The sequence below is a fragment of the Oryzias latipes genome, chromosome 14 (assembly GCF_053564925.1).
Source record: "Oryzias latipes strain Hd-rR chromosome 14, Olatipes_Hd-rR_3.1".
NCBI lineage: Eukaryota > Metazoa > Chordata > Actinopteri > Beloniformes > Adrianichthyidae > Oryzias > Oryzias latipes.
Window position 1 is genome coordinate 6331820 of NC_136250.1, and position 20365 is coordinate 6352184.

At 38.6% G+C, this 20365-nt stretch overlaps 2 protein-coding genes across 3 annotated transcripts in view; both read left to right on the forward strand.

The window, feature by feature from the left end:
• jakmip2 (janus kinase and microtubule interacting protein 2) overlaps window positions 1–16931 on the forward strand; it is a 31326-nt gene extending 14395 nt beyond the window's left edge. Inside the window, exons 5-24 of one of the 2 annotated variants that reach the window (XM_023962620.2) lie at window positions 427–636; window positions 789–887; window positions 1461–1607; window positions 1675–1815; window positions 3996–4052; window positions 4323–4445; window positions 4589–4717; window positions 5927–6010; window positions 6812–6874; window positions 8769–8867; window positions 10554–10655; window positions 10747–10800; window positions 10874–10939; window positions 11021–11089; window positions 11629–11706; window positions 11845–11895; window positions 12229–12381; window positions 12476–12541; window positions 12691–12767; window positions 15245–16931. In XM_023962620.2, the coding sequence (XP_023818388.1) occupies window positions 427–636; window positions 789–887; window positions 1461–1607; window positions 1675–1815; window positions 3996–4052; window positions 4323–4445; window positions 4589–4717; window positions 5927–6010; window positions 6812–6874; window positions 8769–8867; window positions 10554–10655; window positions 10747–10800; window positions 10874–10939; window positions 11021–11089; window positions 11629–11706; window positions 11845–11895; window positions 12229–12381; window positions 12476–12541; window positions 12691–12741 (1842 nt within the window). In that variant the 3' untranslated portion in view covers window positions 12742–12767; window positions 15245–16931. The remainder of the gene's footprint in view (window positions 1–426; window positions 637–788; window positions 888–1460; window positions 1608–1674; window positions 1816–3995; window positions 4053–4322; window positions 4446–4588; window positions 4718–5926; window positions 6011–6811; window positions 6875–8768; window positions 8868–10553; window positions 10656–10746; window positions 10801–10873; window positions 10940–11020; window positions 11090–11628; window positions 11707–11844; window positions 11896–12228; window positions 12382–12475; window positions 12542–12690; window positions 12768–15244) is intronic. The other variant, XM_023962619.2, reaches the window with a different exon arrangement.
• A 3335-nt stretch (window positions 16932–20266) lies between these two features.
• dpysl3 (dihydropyrimidinase like 3) overlaps window positions 20267–20365 on the forward strand; it is a 37778-nt gene continuing 37679 nt past the window's right edge. The window contains exon 1 of the mRNA XM_020699615.2: window positions 20267–20349. The gene's annotated coding sequence lies outside the window, so the exon portion shown is untranslated. The remainder of the gene's footprint in view (window positions 20350–20365) is intronic.

Genomic DNA, 20365 nt, shown 5'->3' on the forward strand with positions numbered 1-20365 from the left:
TTATCACTGTGGTATCACTTTTTAATGTACACCCAGCAGCCAATCAGAATCGAGTATTCACCCGGACCATGGTATAACTTGACTTATTTTATTTTTTACTGGTCCTAAAAAGCTGTGAAACAATCCAAACTGAGTTTTATGATCTGTTGCACCCCTAATGAAATTAGTACTAAAAAAATCTAAATAACTTAATTAACAAAATCTCCTGCCTGATTACTAAAAAATTCAAGAAGCAGATTTCTTGTTTCTTTGCCTATGTCATACTTTTATGGCCTATGAGCTGTTAAGACATGTAAATGTTCTGTGGTCTTTGTGCTTATTCTGATTCTGAGAACTGGTTCTAATTTTACTTTGCCGGTTAAATCAAAACGAAGACAAAAACTGGAACATTTGATCTAATGACACCAGTATTTTTGTTCTTTCTAGGTAGATGAAATCAAGGCGAAAGATCGCACCATTTTTGCTCTGGAGAAGGAACTGGAGTCAACGACAGGCTTTCTGCAGAAGCTGCAGCTCCAGAAAGATGCTCTGGATGAACAGCTGTTTATAGCCAAAGAGGCCGAGTGCGGCCTGGGAAGTCCCAAAAGAGAGATTCCAGGCAGAGCTGGAGATGGAGCCGAGCACCACGGCAGCCCTGTACGAACAAAGCCACGCATTTTTGGAGCCAGTCAAACATTCACATTATTTCAAATAAACTATACTAGCCTCTTATTTTAACTACCTTTTGTATGATGTCTGGTCATGCGGTAAACCTGGATGCCTTTTTTTCCCTTTTTAATTCACTTTAGGACTTGAGGAGGAATCAGAGGCGCATTGCTGACCTGAACTCAACCATACGGAGGTTGGAGGACCGCAACTCACTGTTGGGCGATGAGAGAAATGAACTGGTATGACCAAGTTCTACAAATAAAAGTGAAATCTAACCCATTGTTTCAATATTTTTGGCCTTAACCTAACATCAGGGGTGTCCAAGCTTTGTTCAAAGAGGGCCAGATTTGGTGAGGTGAAAATGTGTGAGGCCAACCAATCAGCCTGCATGCTTTGAACATTAAAATATAAATGAACAATTTCACAATTTTTTTTTTCTTGCGCAACGGGATCATTGTCACATCTGGGTTCACATGAAATTTCACATATTATTCTCTATTAAGTACTAAAAATAAATCATGTGAACAGGAAAATAACAAATAGTGATATTAAACTGAAGTACAAACTACTGTAGTTTTGATCAGAGAACAAAAAGAGGCTCTGAAGGTCAGGTTGGTGCCACAGGTTTAAAAACGCAGTTTAGTCAATCACAATCAAGAAATCGTGGTTCTTAGAAAGTGCTGGGGCTGCATATTTATGGCAAAAGCCCAAGGATCCTATTTGGCCCACAAGACGGACTTTGGACAGGCCTTTAGACTACCCATCTTCTGACTCCTGGTCATTCCCTTTTTTTTTATGTCTCTCTCTACTAGCTAAAGCGCGTTCGTGAAACAGAAAAGCAGTGCAAGCCTCTGCTTGAAAAGAACAAACTGCTGAGTAAAAGAAATGACGACTTGACGATGACCATCCAAAAATTGGAGGAGAAGCTGAAGAACCTGACAAAAGAGAATCTGGAAATGGTTCGTACGCTAGCATCCATAACAGATTTATAGATTTTGTGATCTAACATCTTGCATGCTCCTGCAGAAAGAGAGAATGAGCTCCCATCCTCCTCTCAAGAAGCTAAAGTCACTGAATGACTTGGACCAAGCCCACGATGACCAGGAAATCACATTTCTGAAACTTCAAGTCCTGGAACAGCAAAACATGATTGATGAACTTACACGGGTAGGTTTGACTTTAAATGATTCTGATTCTGATTCTGATTCATTTCAGAATCAGAATTTCTGATTCTGATTCTGAAATGACTGGAATTTAATCGCCATTTTCTCCAGCACTTCTGCCAATTTTCAGTGTGACGGAAAATTTAGAGAGACTGGTTTTAGAACCAATTTTGTAACCCTTGTGCTATCCTAGGCACTTTAACATTGGGAGTTGGGTCATTTGGACCCCACTAGACAGTGCGCTGAACTTTTTTAATCAGTGATATGTGATCTTCAGTGGTGTCTATGGATGACATGAAATCCTCTTCACCTTTATCCACCTTTGTCATGGTAGGGAGAACACGTCAATGTAAGGGTGGGGTCATCTAAAATAGCACAAGGGTTAAGTACACCAAGACCCCTCTGTTCAGCTGTTTCTCCCAAGTGTTGTGAGAGCTTTTTCCTCACATTGTGAATGAATTTCACTGTATTTTATCACAATAAAGAAGATACTATTATCAGTAATAAATTTTCATGGCTCTTCTAGTAAAACAACGGGGAAGACATCAAAATTGCTTGTTTTTTTAATTTATAGTCTTAAACAGGAAGAAACAAGTTCCATGAGCCACACAAACTAATACTGAAAGGGCGGTGCTTGCCCAAAGCGAGTGCTGTCCTTCCTTTAGGCCCTGTTTAAAGAGAAGACCGTACTTAACATTGTTCACAAAAACAAGTGTAATCGAGTTCTAGCAATTATCTCATTCAGTCTTTTTGACATAAGAGAAAAAAATTTCGTTTACAGCCATTTGTTGACTGACTTATTGACAAAGCATGTTTGCATGTTAAGGCATAAAAGCAGATCATCATCATCAGAGTGTCTTCTCCCTTCCCAGAAAACTTTTGTTCTGAGAAAAACAAGCAGATTGATTAAAATTAACATTTCATCCAAAGTAATTCAGTTTTTATTACTACAGGGTAACGTGATGATAAACCTGCTGGATCCATACATGACAACTCACCTGTAAACTGACAAACAGAAGTGGAAAAACCTCCTCTTCTTAAATTTAATTCTGTTGAAATCAGAATTTTATCATCCACTTGAATTTTTGTTAGATGTATTTTAAGGTGGAGTTAGATTAAAATTGGGATTAAAACAGGTTAGGCCGAACACTTGCATCAAAGGGACAGAATTGGGCAGAGTTTTTGTGATCCAGACGTTACAATGTGAACCTTCGGACCAACTGGTGATGATGGTGGGGATCTTAACAAACAAGTGAAAGTCTTTATTTGAGATTAGGACGTCCGTGTTACACAGTTTGTCTACTTGGACATTTGTCCTGTAATTTTCTTGAATCAGATTTTATGGGATGTTTACACAGATTAACAAACAGTTAAAATAGGATTTGCATTTTAAGAGTATTATGTAATTCGGCCCCTTTTGAGGAAGACTTGGAGGATAAAATACCAACATTCTTGGCAAATCTATTAAGTTAAGCGTAACAGCTGGAAGTTTTTTCCCATTTTTGTTCATTTACTTGAAGATCATCTAAACACTAAACTATGGGACTGAGAATCGGTTTACAACTGTAAAAGAAGAAAAGGACAAAAATAAAGAAATTCATCCCCTGTTCGGGAAACAATGTCGGAAATGTGCGTGATCTTTTACCAAGCACTATTTTTTGTTTCTGGTGCATGGCCAAATTTAAGAGCCAGATTTAAAAAAATGCTTTGAGGTAAAATTGAAAACAGAAGTAAACCTCAATGAGGCCATTGGTTGGCTCCATCATTTAATCATCAATCAACATTGACAGGGTTAGTCGACCCGACGTGGCGTCCTCAGGCAGTCTCAGTGTAATTCCTTCATCAGTTCCAGTGACCGTAATGACCTACAAGTCCAGACAAATGCAGCTACTGAGGCAAAACGACCTCGAGCTCCTGCAAAAGTCAAATATGTTGGAACAACAAACATTTTTCAGTGTGCCAAAATCGTAGAAGATTTGATTAGCTTTCATTTTCATGATCAACCAAAACAGTATAACAACTGATAAACTTGCTCAGAAATAAGAATTTCCCATTCTGTTTATTTTAGAAATTATAAAGCTGCAGCAACTTCAAAATTAACAGTATTTTTAGTTGATTGCAAAAGTCATGCAAACTGTTCTGGCAATTGCGTGTTTTCATTTATTTATTCCTGTCTTTTTCCAGGACAGAGAAAAGCTTCTAAGAAAGAAAAGACATAAAAGAAGTTCAAGGCCTATTAAGGTAAAACACCCTTTTCCTGCTTAATGTAAAGGGGGAATGTATTCTTTGTACTTTTTATTTTGTGTATTACTTGTAAAAAGTATGGAAACGTATACAGTTTAATTCAGCATCCCTACAAGAAGCTCAAAAGCAGTAAACTGAAGACGGATCTCTTTAAACATTAAATTACCCAACATGCCTCTGTGGTCTCGCCCAGACCTCATAAAATATTTTTTTCAAAGAATTTGGCTCAAACCCAGATAAGATTTATCACACCTTTCTTTCCTGCAGAGGCCCATTGTAGTCGACACCTTTTTTGGGTACGACGAAGAGTCTATGGATTCGGAGTCTTCCTCTGTGGCTTCATTTCGCATGGACAGAACCCCCGCCACTCCTGATGAAGACCCGGATGAGGTGAGTCAGACTGGAGATTTCACAGAAAAATCCTTTGGATTTAAATGAATTTTGATTGAACTCCTTGAGTTTAAGCCTCACGTTTGCAGCTCCACAACAGATAATCCTTGACCTGGCACTTTTGTGTGTGTGTGTCAATGAAGGGTCTGGCCAATGAGGAATCTGAGTTACGTTTCCGTCAGCTGACCAGGGAATATCAGGCATTGCAGCGAGCTTATGCCCTCCTGCAGGAACAGAAGGGGGGTGTGCTGGATGCTGAGATGGAGGCAAAGGTACAAAAGTTGCCTTATTATGTAATTTGCTTTTGTGCAGAAAATGTCACAGTAGCCTCTTGTCATTGCTTTTATTTATGTTGAACGGAGCTACGTAGAGGTTGTGCAGCATCCAGGAATGCTTTGAACATTGTTTTCTGATAAGTACATGCAGCTCTTATTAGGTCGGATCAAATATATATAAACCCATTCTTTCTAATTTAGTTTCTGTACATTACCACAGTGAAAAACAACTCACATGCCATTAAAGGGCAGACTTTCAGCTTTTACTCCATGGGTTGAACAAAAAGAATAAAAGCTGAAAGTCGAATGCTCGGCGTGTGGTGCGTTCACAATAATCTACATTTTACATATAGTTTATGAATTTCAATTTCACCGTATAAAAGATAAGAAGTTTAAGGTCCCAGGTAGGCTATATGCCAGCACTAAAAAATACATAGCTATCCGGTGCCTGATCCCTGAGCCACAGACGTTTTTTTCCAAAATCTTTAACCCTTTTATTACTTTTTTTTTCTAAGCGACATGTCAATATGAGTTTGAGATTTTAGAGTCTACAAGAACTAATTCTAATCTAGAATCGGCTCCAGAACCATGAGAACTAAGAGAATCTTCTCCAAAACAGGATCATTACTGACTGAGGAAACCAGATTAGCTTCACAAAGTTGAAACAGCATTAATTTAAACCTTTTTTGTTAGTTTTTCTTTTCGTTTTGTACATTGTAATTTATATTTTGTGTTGTGTTTGTTAAAGTTGAATTGTGATTAGTTGTTTTTTTTTAGATTGTAGCATTTACTGTTTACATTTTATCTGGTTCTAGCACCGTGCCCCCTCCAGTCAGAATGACTCGTCTCCATTTGAGGAGAAGAAAGAAACTGCTGGAGGGATTTAATAGTGTGTGTTTTCAAAAAGCTGGCTTAGTTTCAGATCTGATAGATTTCTAACCTCACAGATATAGTAGGCGTGACAGTTTTTGTTTTTTTTACATCTGGCTTTCATCAGGAATGTGATTTGTTTTTGTGTCATTTTTTTACACAGCTGTCTGACTTCAAATGAAGTCAGGTTATGTCTTAAACCAGGCTCATCCTTTGCACGAGGTCATTGGTCAACGTCGTCGACTAATCGTTGACAGCCTTACTACACTGCATTAAAAAATAAACAAATCAATGTCAATGCATCTCATTACAAAAAATGTTGTTTTGCCATTTCAGGCTCAGGAACAACTGCAAGCTGATGTTCTGAGGTATAAGGCAAAAATAGAAGACTTGGAGAAAGAACTAGCCTTTAAAGGACAGGTAAGAAGTTTTTCATGAATGGAGCGTACTTGTTTTACCTGGATGACTTTTAAAGTTTAGGGGGAAAAAAAGAATATTTAGTGTGTTTTTTTTTGCAACAAATACTTGTGCTGTCCTTGGATTTAAAGGAAGTTCTTGCACTTTGACTTGAAGAAAGCTTTCTACACTCTTTGTAACTGATCAAACGCTGCCGTTCTCAGCCTTTTCGTTTACATTGATCTGCTGTGTTCTTTTTTTAGTAACAGCATCAAACCGTCGCCTGAATCCTTCCTTTCTGAAATATAACTACCTGTTAACCAAAAGAAGCTTTATCTGTAAACCTGCAAAGAACTGCACTTCGGTTCATGGAAGAAGTTCCTAATCATGCAAGAATAGAGAATCCACTTTACACACAAAGCTACAGTGCTGAGATGTTATTACTGTCCAATCTTTTTAATAAGACATATTTGGCCACTTCCATTAGTTTGAAGCTTCGATGAAACTGTTGGATTACTTTCTCGCAGTTTAAGAAGTCAAGAAATCTTTAGTGACAAATTGAAACCAGACGATTTTCTTTATATTGGGGAAGGCCATGTCTTATTGGGTAACCAACAATCTGCACGAAGAGTTTATGGCTTATAAAACAAACTGATTTATTACTGACTGCATGAGAAGATTGCATGTTTGTTCGGTTACCTTAACCTTACTCATTCAAACTGATTTAAATTTATGACTCTCATTCTTTCATCACTGTTTTTTTCCTGGAAGTTTACCGATTTTTCCCAGCTCTGAATGAAACCCTCTGTCTTTCTCATCAACCAGGATTCCAAATGGGTGGAGGAGAAGCAGCTGTTCCTCCGAAGGAATCAAGAGTTGTTAGACAAGGTGGGGTTTTCTTGAACCTCAGACAGCTGCTGTTTTCCAGAAGATGCTTGTGTTCCCATTGGTCATAAATGTTGCAAACGCAACATGAGTTTGTGGAAGAGGCAACAGATTATTGATGTTCTGCCCATCAACCTTTTAGTCAGTCATCTCTGCTGTCACCACACAGCCTAAAAGGCTGTGGTGTGTGTGTGTTTTTGTAAGTGAGCTGCAATTTTCAGTGATTGGCGTTTAATAAAAAGCTGATAAACGTTAACGAGGGCCACTGATGGCAAACATCGATGTAAAGCGAGCCACTTTTTATGCCAAACGAGGGACGAAACGTGAAAGGACCTGAAATGAAAAAAGTGCTGAATCAGAAAAGTGACCAAATCAAGACACCAAAAAAATGTTTATGCATCGTTGTGTACCTTTCGGGGGTCACGGGGCTGCTGGGGCCTATCCTGGCCACTTTTGAACTGTGACAACAACAAGGCAGGGGGACACCCTGGACAGGTCGCCAGTCTGTTGCTGGGTCAGAATCACACATTCACACTCACATTCTCACCAACCAATGAACCATGAAGCATGTTTTTGGACTGTGGGAGGAAGCCGGAGTCCCTGGAGAATACACACGCATGCACGGGGAGAACATGCAAACTCCACACAGAAAGGTTCCCATTGGTGTTCGGTTTTGAGTGCGGGGCCCTTTTTGCTGTGAGGCAATGGTGCTAACCACTGCACCTCCGTGCAACCCAGAAAAGGAAAAAAAACAAAAACAATCTTTGTTAGCAAAAAGGCTAAAGCTGACATTTCCCCATTTAACTTTGTATTTTAGATTTTACTCGTTTGCTTTGTTGTCAAGATTTGACTTGTTTATATTGTATTTAATTATACAGTTTGGATGGTTTTAGAATTTGGTTTTTGGCATTTATATGTTAGTCTGATGAAGTACCCCAACTTGAAAAGATGCACTAAATTAAAGCCTAATCACAGATTTGATATGAAGATAAAGAACTCCAGCCTACTTTGCTGTTCTTATATCAGAGAATTCATATCATAACATTCAAGTACCTTTATGTTGCCCTTAGTATTCCGGTGGCTTGTAGAGCTTTTTTTTTTTTTTTTACCACTGGCACTTTGCAATTAGCTCTAATATTTTATCTTTATAACCGTTTTTGTGGCAATGCTTAATATCCATCTTTTCAGCACTCCCTGCTTCTTTTTTTTAAAGATTTTTTTCATTATGCTACACAAATATTCCACAATGACCGTAAAGTTGCACAAAAACGTCAAAGTAGCTGTTTTTGTCTTTTTTTTTCCTGCAAAAAATTTATAAAAATTAAAAATCCAACTGTTTTTACAACAAAGATCATACATTCAAAGACAATTTCACAGGGATTTATTCTAAGCGATTATGTTTTCCAACAATTAATTATGTGTCATAATTCATGTTCTGTTTGTTTGGAACCCAAAATTTCAAAGCTAATAGCGTTTTGAAACCTTCACGTTAAATTTTGAATGAAAAATTAACTAATACACAAGTGTCTGTCATTTTACATCATTGGAAACACATTGTTGAGTTCAGAGACTATTGTTAATTTAAAGGATTTGATATTGTTTACCTCAGCATGTTAACTAAAGTTAAAGATTCATCCTAGGTTTTTCTACTCCGGCACATGCAGAGGAACGTTATGATCAGATTCTAACCTCAATTGTAGTGTTAAAGTCACCAGCAGAATTTAGTGTAAAAAAAGAACGAAGCTTAACTCTTCATTTTGTTAGAACAGAGAAATTATCCACCAAAAACAAACTTCCATATTATTTTGTTATGATAAATATATCAAAATGTGCTTGGATTTTTATCATGTGTAGCTAGAAATGAAAGAAAAATCTGTTTGATTGCGTCTGTTTTCAGGTGGAGAAGATGGAGTCAGACTGCAGCCGGCTGCAGCAGGAGCTACAAGACTCCAGAGACCAAAATGAGCTGCTGGAGTTTCGCATCCTGGAGCTGGAGGTAAGTCCCAAATCATGTCCGCACAAAGAGCATGACGCAGCCCACTTGAACGCAACAGTTTTACATGAGGAACAACAACATGCAACAGTGGGTTCATAATTCAACTCACCGGTTTTCATTAAGAGTCAGAAAGTGCAGCTTTTTCACACCCCGAACTCATGTTGGAGAGCAGAAGTTGTAGCTTCCATGATGTATCATTAGAGTAGGATAATAATCAATGTTGTGCTGGTTTTCATGGTTTTATAAGAGAAGTTTAGTGTAGCATGTTTATTATCAAATTTAGGAGGGGGGGGGGGGGTAAAACTGATTTTTATTTTTTTGGTTGTGTTTCGATAACCAGTAAACTGGTTATTTCCAGTTGTTGAGAAAGAAAAATAGCACGAAAAAAAACCCCAACACATTAATTTGATAGGGTGACCTCTGGATTATATGCTAGAAAATAAACAACTTTAAATGCAATTTTAAGATTAAACAATAGCAAAATACCTTTATTATTGGAAAATGCTGAATGTTTGTGCATCAATCAAATGGTTTATTGCACAGTTTGAAAACCCTGTATTACTTTTGTTTTAAAATTGCAAAGGTTGCATCATGAAACATCAATTGGTAGAAATCATTTCTACCAATTGAATCGGTTAGTTCAATAGGGGCCCAAGTCCAAGAGGTTTGTTTTTCCTGGAAAGGATTTTAATTGCATAGCTTAAAGGGAGGCTACACCAAATGATTAATACTTTACCCAGATTTATCAGCAGTTCATAGCTTACAAATGCTTTAATATGAAGCACCTCACTTTTATCATTTCAGAGGACTAGCAAACTAAAGTCTCTGGACTTGGGTCCTTCTTGAATTAAGCAGGGGTGCTGAAATATTGGATAACAAGTGCTGCCATCTACGGGATATAGCTAAACCCATGCAAGAGAGGCCCATGTCCAGGATTGTTACACTTAATGCATTTTAACTGTCAAGCATAGTCAATACAAAACAACGGACTTGGGACGTTTTTGGACATAATCAGAGAGCTTTTCCCTTGAAGACCATAGAACATATAATTTCTCTATTCTGAAAAATTGTGGACTTTGGCCCCTTTTGAACTAACTGATTCAATTTCTTAATTCACCAGCCTAACAATCTAATATCCATCACAGGATTCGGGATTTTTCTGCTTTAATTCTGTACTCCCTCAAGGTGAATCAATCCCAATAACAAATGTGCAAATGTGTGTCTGTGTCAGCAGAACTAAAACCTTCATGATGGAAACTTTTTTTTTTTGGTTTAAACGTCAAAGGCTTTTGACTGAATCAATTTCAACGGCACATATTGTCAATTTAGAAAATAACCAAAAAGATGACAAGTTGATAAAGACTTAACCCCCCCATGCTGGCCTGTGCACATGTTCCTTGCTTCAGGCTATTCTAAAGTGCATGTTTACACACAATTAGCCTTTCTCTGCTGTGAACCTTCGACAAAGTGATGGCTTCCCAGGTGTGCATTTGAGCTCAGAAACATCTCAAGATCAGGAGAATAATAATTTTTCTTAAAAATCGAAATGATCTTAAGGTATTGATTCATCTTGCATCCCATTTTGTGGTTTTGTAGGAACTCTAATCTCTTATCCAGCCATTTTTCTGGTTCTTGTGCATCAGAAGTTCAGCTTTTAAACAATAAAATGCCTCTGTCTTGGTGTAGGAGCGTGAAAGACGGTCTCCTCCGTTCAACCACTTGAGGATGCATCCGTTCTCAGAGGGAGTCAGTGCACTTCAGATTTACTGCATGAAAGAAGGAGTCAAGGTGGGAGGAGTTGGATTATTATTTGAATTAAACTGAAATCTAACAACAAAATGCAAGATGACCTTCCTTTTTGCACGTGTTTTGTTTTTAGGATGTTTGCATACCGGACCTCATCAAACTTCTGGATATACTAGGAGACAACGGGGTAATTTACATACACCTTTAAGCTTTAGTGCTAAGAAAATGCAGTTTTTGAAAGTTTTGGGTTGTTTGTGCAGAACTTAAGGAATGAAGAACAAGTGGCTATCATTCAAGCTAGCACGGTCTTATCATTAGCAGAAAAGGTAAGAAACTGTATTCTGCATCTTTTGGCTCCAGAATATTTCCTGCTGCAAACAAAATGTTTGTGGTTTGTCGCCCTCTAGTGGATTCAGCAGATAGAAGGCACAGAGGCAGCACTGCACCAGAAGATGATGGACTTACAGATAGAGATGGTAGGTTATAACTACTCAATAGTGGTTTCTTGCAGGAATTTCCTCTGTAATATGTTACACAGTTATATTGTTATTTGAAAATGTGACATTGTTGTATAAAATGTCATAAAAAAAACACAATTTTTATGGATATAACCTTTTATTTGCATAAACAATAGATTAATGCTGAAAACAAAAAATATGTACCATTCAAAATATGTTACCTTTCAAATAGAAAAAAACTGAATGACATAAGATGATGGTCACGCCTCTTTAGAGAACAGGAACAACTGCCTTAAAAGTTGGGAAAGCAGAGGGGATCGTCAGCATGCTTTCTTACCCAGATCTTTGCAATTGTGCAATACAGGATTGAAAGTTAATTTATATGGAGAAAAAAAAGCAAAATTTTCATCCACCCAGTCAACTTTTGTGTGGAAAAACCTCACAACACAGAAACACTAACCATCTTGCATTCTTAAGAACTGAAAGTTTCACATTACAGCCTTTTAATGCCACTGTTTTCTCCATAACTATCATTTCACTGGGCTTACTGTGTACAGGAAATGTTCTGCAAGCAGAAAGGGTATCTAGAAGAAGAGCTGGACTACAGGAAGCAGGCCCTGGACCAGGCCTACATGGTAAATGGGCATGTTTTGCTTCATGTCTTCAATACACTGATGGAAAGAAAAAGAAAAACCCTGCAAGTTTGATCTTGTGATGTGAGGATTATGTGTTTTTATCAATGCAATCCTGAAGATGTTCTGTTGTTTTGACAGCAAATCCAAGAGTTGGAAGCAACGTTATACAACTCCCTGCAGCAGGACAAGGTTTGCTTTATTTCATAATTCAAAACAAACTTTGTTACGTCACAGCACCATAACTGAACTAGGTTTTATCAAGTTCACTACAAGTCAAAAGACATGCATCCCCTCAAGACATTTGATAACTCTTGAGAATGAGTCTAAATGTCTTGATGTTTTGGTTTATGGGGAAATAAAATTCCAGTCAGATAATAGACATAGCAAACTTCCATTAAATACAATCTGATAATTGTGTCAGGAATTCTGTGAATGTCTATTTTTTTCCAACAGAAAGGCAAATCTTAAAACCATGTTTCTAAATCCATCATGGTTCAGTGTATACACCCGTCTATTCTCCAGGTAATAAAGTATGGCGAGCCTCTGAATGAGCTCCAGAGGGATGAGCTACGAACGGCAGTGGAGAAGCTGAGGAGACAGATGCTACGAAAAAGTCGGGAGTATGACTGTCAGATCCTCCAGGAGCGAATGGAACTGCTTCACCAGGCCCATCAGGTTTGGCTGACAGTGAACTCCAAAGATGGAGGACGAAAGGAGTTTCAGTTCTGGCTTCAATCAGAAACTTTTTTTTTCTCCTCAAAATTTGCAGAGAATTCGGGATCTTGAAGACAAAACAGAAATCCAGAGAAGGCAGATTAAAGACCTTGAAGAAAAGGTACAGAGTGAAAATGCAGCACTATCAGTGCACATAAAGGTTACGATGAGATGCTCTTGTCTTGCAAACAACATCTGCTGTCACTCAAGTATTTTTCTGCGTCCCTTTTCTCATCATCTTTGTCCCTTCTCCCCTCTTACTTTCCACAGTTTCTCTTTCTATTCCTGTTCTTTTCTCTTGCCTTTATCCTTTGGCCTTAAAGTCTGTGGAGTTTCCTGTTGTGAAGGTGAGTTCAGTTCAGACCACAGCCATTGCTTTTCAAGACTTTGGTCAAAAAAATCATCCAGCTAAAGCAGCATCTGTGCACCAGCTGTTTTGGCCTTTGCCTGAATTGACTGCAATATTAGTTTCTAACTGCAAAATTGCTGCATTTTTATTACATAGTGCCAACTTATCTGCTTTTTCTGAAGCAAAACTGATCAAAATTCTCCTCTTAGCTTGCAACTAACCTTTGCTAAATGTAATGTTGAGAAGTGATGAGTATTTGACCACAGTCAACACTTTCAGTCTACCTGTTCAGCTTTTCTTTCCAGTCTCAAATATCTTTGTACTCATTTAATATTTGGGGTTTGTTTTATATTTTTGTTGGTAAAAAAAAAAAAAAATCGCCTTTTTTTTTTTAAATTCATTTGGTTTTGGTGTGTTTTATAGAGCCCATGTCCTGACATTAAAAAACTAAAATATATCTCGTTCCCACAGAATAAAATCTTGTTCCCACAAATTAATATTTTGTTTGCACCAAATAATATTCCGTTCCCACAAGATAATATTCCGTTTCCTCGAAATACTACTTCGTTCCCTTGAAATAATTAAGTTGTGCAAACGAAATAGTATCTTGTTCCCACAAAATAATATTCCGTTCCCACGAATTAATTAATTCGTGCTACTTCTTTCACTTTCGGCTTTTCCCATCAGGGGTCACCACAGTGAAACAACCACTCTTTCGAGGATGAGTCGCATGGTTAACTTGGCAATGTTTTACGCCGGATGCCCTTCCTCATGCAACCCTCTCAATTTATCCGGGCTCGGGACCGGCACAGAAGCAGAGAAGGGAATAGGATTTGAGCCCTGGTTTCACGGACGGAAGGCGCCACAAACCAGCACGAGCTAAACTGGCTCCCGCATTAATTAATTTGTGCAAACGAAGTAATTATTTACATCATAAGTCATTCATAAACACGGATTGCTGCTTCACCTACCGCCGGACATAGCTCCTAGCTTCATAAACGCAGATGTGAGCAATAACTGGATTTACAGCAGATACCTTCACATTTCTGTCTGTGTGTGTCTCATGACATTGCATTGAAGACACGGAGGATGTTTAGAGAACAGATTTATTTATTTTAAAAAGCTCTACAAAAGCATCATACTCGTTAGCAGTCATTTTACATCCGAAGGCTAGAAGGCTACATGCTACGTATCCCATCATGCATCATGCATCGTGACCAGCCAATCATTTGTCTTGTTGTTACACTACAGTTACAGGGACACAGTGATTGGTCAAGATGCATTATGGGGAAAACGTGATGCACGATGCGACACGTAGCATGTAGCCTTCTAGCCTTCGGATGTAAAATGACTGCTAACGAGTATGATGCTTTTGTAGAGCTTTTTAAAATAAATAAATCTGATCTCTAAACATCCTCCATGTCTTCCGTGCAATGTAATGAGACACACACAGACAGACATGTAAAAAGTATCTGCTGTAAATCCAACTATTGCTCACATCCGTGTTTATGAATGCCATGATGTGAATAACAAGTTAATGATGGACTTGGTAGCATGTAGCCTATGGATGTAAAGTGACTGCTAAAGAGTTTTTTAATGAAAAGACAAGTCCTGATTACTTTTATTCCTATTCAACCCTAAACTACAATATCCAATACCGCTCCTGGCTGGGCAGTAGACGGCCCGTCAGCTGCCCGAATGCCGGCAAGACAAGCTAAAGAGTTCTGCGGCGGAGCTAGGAGCTATGTCCGGAGAATCGCTGCCGTGTGGCAAAGCAGCAAGCTTTGTCATTTTAAATCTTATGATATTTTTCTTGTATTCATTGAAACAATAATAAATAGATCATTCTTGTTTTTTTTTTCCTTTCTTGAACGTATGTGGGTCACAGAAACATGGAGGATACCACTGAAAGCGGCTTTTGCGGCCGGATGGAGAGTATATCCATGTTTTTTAATGACTTATGAATTGAACAATGATTTCGTTCGCACGAATTTTTAATTTCGTTCGCACGAATGAATTATTTCGTTTGCACAAATTAGTTATTTCGAGAGAACGAAATAGTATTTCGTGGGAACGGAATATTATCTTGTGGGAAGGGGATATTATTTCGTACGAACTAGATATTAATTTGTGGGAACAAGATATATTTTATTTTTTACCGTCAGGACACGGGCTCAGTAGTGTTTGAAATAATGTTGAAGAAAAGAAAGTTAATGGATTTTTCTGCCACCAGGGGGCAGCAGAGAATGCAGAAGTTGTTGCAGTTTAGGGTCAAAGTGGACTTTTTTTACTTTTTTAATATTTGTGAGAATAAATCAAAATCCCACGATTGAACAGGAAGAAAAGAATGTTTTTTCATTAAAATTTCTTCAATAAGATAAAAAAATAAAATAAAGACATCTTTGAATAAATCGTAAGTGGATTGTGTAATCACTTTTTTTTCTTTTTTTAACTCCAGTCTCTGTTCATTTTCAGGTCGTGGGTCAGCTTGGAGTTCTTGTTTTTGACTGGAATGTTATTTTTTGTGGACAAGCTGGAAAAAGCAAGTTTATTAGTGGTTGTCATGACATCACGGACTACTTTGAGTTTGGCCCGTTTTCATTTCAGAATACCTTAAATGAGATGGGATTCACAGGAATCTTCCCACAGCGATATTTTTAGAAAAGTCTTGGATAAACAGTTGACAGTACAACACAAACACACATAAATAAATATATTCAAACACACATGGAGAAACTCACAAATGCAAACTTGTGCTTTGACCAATCTAAACCAAAGCTAAGGAAATCTTTTGTCTGCACTGCAGGTTTGTTATACGGAAACTGTGTTACAGAGAGACAAAACACACACACACACACAAAGAAAAACCACCAACCGGGCCAGAGCTTCATTTCTTGCTCTTTTTTTCCTTCTTGTCCAAAACTGTAAATTGTTCTTGTCAGTTGCCACCGCGAAGCGTGTCAAAGGGAGTCAACTCAGGGCCCACGCGTGCAGAGGCTGCTGGACCTTCGCTGAACTCACGTCAGATAATCACAAAGCGAGATCGCTGTGGACACGAGAGCGTCACCACCTGGCCAGGTCGCCGCTCCTACCAGAATGGTGCTTGGGCTCTTCAGAAGTTACACGTGGAAAATGACAGAGCGACGCCACAGACTCTTGTGTGCGCGGACTCTAAAGGAAGCAGTGACACACACTCAGGTTGACACGTCGCCTTGCCTGGATCTCCACAGGAAAACTCTGCTCTGAAGTCCTCCAAAGCCAGCAGACTGTCGGAGCTTCCCTCTCTGGTTTTCTACTTTAGCAGATTCTGTATCTCCAGATTTACATAAAAATATTTACTGTAATATATATATATATATATATATATACACACTGTTGATATGTACATGTGTCTGAATTATTTACCGTAGTCTCCCCTTTTATTTTTGTCAATAGTGGTGTTTTTAAAGTCTCAAGCAGCTTGAACAGTTGATGTAATCGGTAGTTTGAAAGGGTCAAAGCTGCTGTTTTATTGTAGTGATGGCTGCAAAGAGGAGCTTTATTTACTTTAAAGTTACAAGAGTTGATAGTATATGAATGAGGGGAAAAAAAAACAAAAACAAAGGAAATCTCCCCTGTTATCCACCTCGATAAATCGTTCTGGATTGTTATTTGAAATGTGTTGTTCTGCTTGACAGGGATGCTGGTTTCACCAATTTGCCCTTTAAAAACTTGTAAATATTTTCAGGATAATTTGCAAAGGTATCACCATCTAGTCTGACACAAATTCAAAAGAGTAGCGCTTCAAATAACTACATACTTGCAGTACTACAGATTCTCTTCCCTCATTTTATTTTATTTTTTTTAACTAGCCAAACTTATTTGATACCAACAACTTTTGCAAAACACTACCGGCCGCGGTAGAGGTCATTTCTGGAGTGAAACAGGACCCAGTTGGTGCAACTCTAGTCCTGCCTTGAAGCTAACTGCCTGGATGCTGAAATATTTAGCAGCTGAGCGTGCTCCTTCCACACTCACACTCCAACGAACAAAGTATCTGCCGTCAGTAGTGTCAAGTAATGTGTATACTTTGTTTATATTATTTAACAGTTGAACCTGACTCCAGAAAAGTAGAATTTTTCTGAATCACATTTAATTTTTTTTAATAAAAAGAGAAGAAACTGACTTTTTTTTACAGCCTTTTTGGTATTAAATATTTTCCTATATTAGGAAAAACATTTAGATCAATTTTCTTTTATTCTTTTACTTCATTTCAACTTTTATTTTGTGATGCAACTCAGACAATTTCTGGACAGTCTCCAGAAAAAAATGTTAAACTATCATAGCTTACTATGAAAATTGACAAGAATCCACCATAAACAATTTTAATTTTCTAATCTTCATCCAGTTTGTAAACATTGGCATTTTTTTTTTCAGATTAAATATGATAGAGTTCTCTCTGGTAATGTCCTGAGAAGTCAGACTCACACAGAAGGTCATGGTTGTGTTTGTGGAGTGTTCCAGTGCTGCCAGAGGAAGTCTGCCATAAAAGCACCTTCGTCTCCCTTTTCTCGAGGGGGAATGACCTCATATAGAGGTCATCCTCGAAGCTGCCGAAACAAAGGGAAAATAAAGTTTGAAGCTAAAATAAAAAGCTCAAAATTAGTTTTGTCATTTCAGTCCACTCATTTCCTAAACACACTAACTATTGGTTGCACTCTGGTACAGTGACAGGAAAACTGCACTTTGAGCAGAAAAGATGCTTTTCGTGTACAAACCATGTGGAAAACCATTTAACAGTGCTTAAGGTCACAGTAGAATTTGTGCTGGATAACAGAAAATACAAGACATGAGATTGACATGACAGCACATCCAGCCTCTGAGGCTCTTTGACTTGGTTGTAGGGCAGCTGCTTGGGCTTCAAACCCTCAGAGGCGCCTGCAGCTGCTCTGTCTGGCTGCCCTTGGAGTTCAGACTGCCAACAAACTTCAACTCTCATCAGTTCGGCTTCAGCACAGAAACTAATACCTTTTTTGTACCCTATTTATTTCACAAAGTGGTATTCACTGAAGTGATGATCCCTGTCACTCAGAAAATACCAAATCGGCCAAATTATTTTAAGAAACTGTCCGTTTTTGGTTTATTTAAAAAAAAAAAAAGATCATTGGAGTTTGACAAAGTGAACTCTTGTTCTGGAAGCTTTAAAAACCTCCAAGAAGTTCTGTTTTTTTCTTGTTTTTTCTTTCTTTTGAAACATCAATAAAGGAGTCGCATTCCATTTTTTTTTTACCAACAAGACACATACACAAACATTTAAATATGGTATTTACATTATTTCATATAGTTAAGGTTTGGCCTCTCCCTCCTGACAATCACATCCCATCACCTAAGAGGCTTTTTAAACTCAGTAGAACAATTTAGTTCAGATTTTCAGTTTTCTTGACTCCTCTCCCATTTAACCATTCTTACTTTTTACTCTTCTCTTTCCCATTTGTTCTTTCCTGATTACAGTTAAGCTCAAAAAGATTCATACCTCCGGCAAATTTTAAGATGATTTTATATGAAAAGCTTCTTTTTGGTTGGTTGTCATTTGTTTCAGGAAACCAATGTGGACCTGTGTTTTATTAGAAATGTTCTAATGCTGTTGTGAGGGGGGGGGGCTTTGTTTTACTCTGTCTGTCCTGCCAGACCTCAGTTTGACCTCCACTGATCCTGTTAATGGCGGTTTCTTAATTGCATTACTGACGGAGGAAATGGCTACTAGCAAACAATGTGCTGTTTTCTAATGGCCCTCTGAAGCTTTAAAGTTTAGCCAAACTTTTATGAAGTCCATGAATTGGCATCTCTTCATCTTCTGTTTGGTTTCTTACCCACTTGCTGTCTGTTTTTTCCATGCGTTATGCTTCACTGGACATTATTTAACTTTGCTTTTCTCCACTTGTCTGTGGAGTTCTGGCCCCAGTTAGACCACCACCCTGCCCTGAGCCATTTGTGTCAAATCCATGAAGCCCGGTGGCTGTAAATAGGTCAAACTCTGTCCTAGGAGCTGTCAATCCCTCCTGCCTGAACAGCAACATGAGTTCAATTGTTCTAGATATTTCTTTCACCTGTTTCCCATTTCAGGGACAGTTTCCTGTTGAGTTCCACTGTTTTGAGAGCTTCACTGGTTTAGAGTAGAAATCTGTTCATTAGATATAAAGGAAAGAAAGATTTGATGACCTGACTGAAGCTGGAAGCCCCAGACAGTGTGATATGCTCTCTGCTGCCTCACGGTCTACATTTCCAGACAGACACTCAACATGCGCCTCACAGGCCTGGCCCTGATCTATCACATGTCATTTTCTTCTTTCTGAGGCTGCTGAGCCGGCTGGTGACCGGATGTGAATCTGCGAGAAGCAAAAACCCAAAGCGGATTCTCACACGGACACTCAGAAGGCAGCTTATGTGGGCATCGCTTATTATTTTTGAGCTTAGCTTTAACAATTCAGTTAAAGCTAAGCTCAAAAGCACAGGCTCCTGCGGTCTTTGCAAATGTTGGAGCTTTAATCATGTTTGGCCAGTGGTGGGAAATTTTGCTTGTATAACCTACTGCTCTGCAAGAATCTCAAAGAAGTCATTGGCAAGAAGAATTTATCACAGAATGAGTGGAAATAGATGAACTACGATCAAACTGTTGTCCAATTCCTGAATTTTACTTTTGCAAAAATGTTTACTTTGGAATTAAGCAGTCAATTCAACGCAAGTCGATCTTGTAGGAAATATGTAAAATGCAACTGCTCAGTATATGATTGGCCTTATGTGTAAAAACAGAAAGAGACAAGATGAGGCCTGTTTGGCAAAGCCTTCAGACTGGTCTTAATAGGATTTGCCTATGCATTTGCATGTTTAGAAAGTCGTGCAGGTCTTTTTTAATGCACACAAAGCAAAACGGGCCCCCCAACAGGCTGGTGACCTGTTCAGGGTGTATCCAACAGTGGCCGCGACAGGCTCTGGCAGCCCCATGATCCTGAAAGGAACACAGCGAGTTACAGTTACGAGCTTGTGAGTGTGTCTGTGTAGCCCTGCGACAGACTGGCAACCTGTTATGGGTGTACCCAGCCTTCACCCGACAGTAGCTGGTACAGCCTCTGGCATCCCTGTGACCCTAAAAGGGAGACAGTGGGGGAAATGGGTGGCTATAAAGCAGACACATAAAAACACAATTGAAAAATAAATAGCAGGGGGGGATTGCTGGACCGCAAATCAAATGAGAACATCAGAAATGTGACCTGAGGTGGACTCCATTTTGAAAGTGTTTTGGGTCATGCTGGGTTGTAACTGCTGGAGCTCCTCTGGACTCAGCAGTCTCTCAGTTTGTGACCTGCAGGCCTGAAGCTGTTCGTGTGTACAGCTGCTGAGTCAGTTTGTGCTTACAGGACAGCCAGACAAGCACTCAGGGAAGATTGAGGTTCAACTTTGAGTTGCGTTTTGGCTGCAGTGTAACTATAAAAACTCAGGGAAGAATCAGACAAATGTAGCTGTACATACCTGCTCATATCCAAACTGATGATGATGCACTTCAAGGTTTTAGGAAAATAGAAACTAGAAATCTCTTCCAAAAGGTAAATATTTGACGGT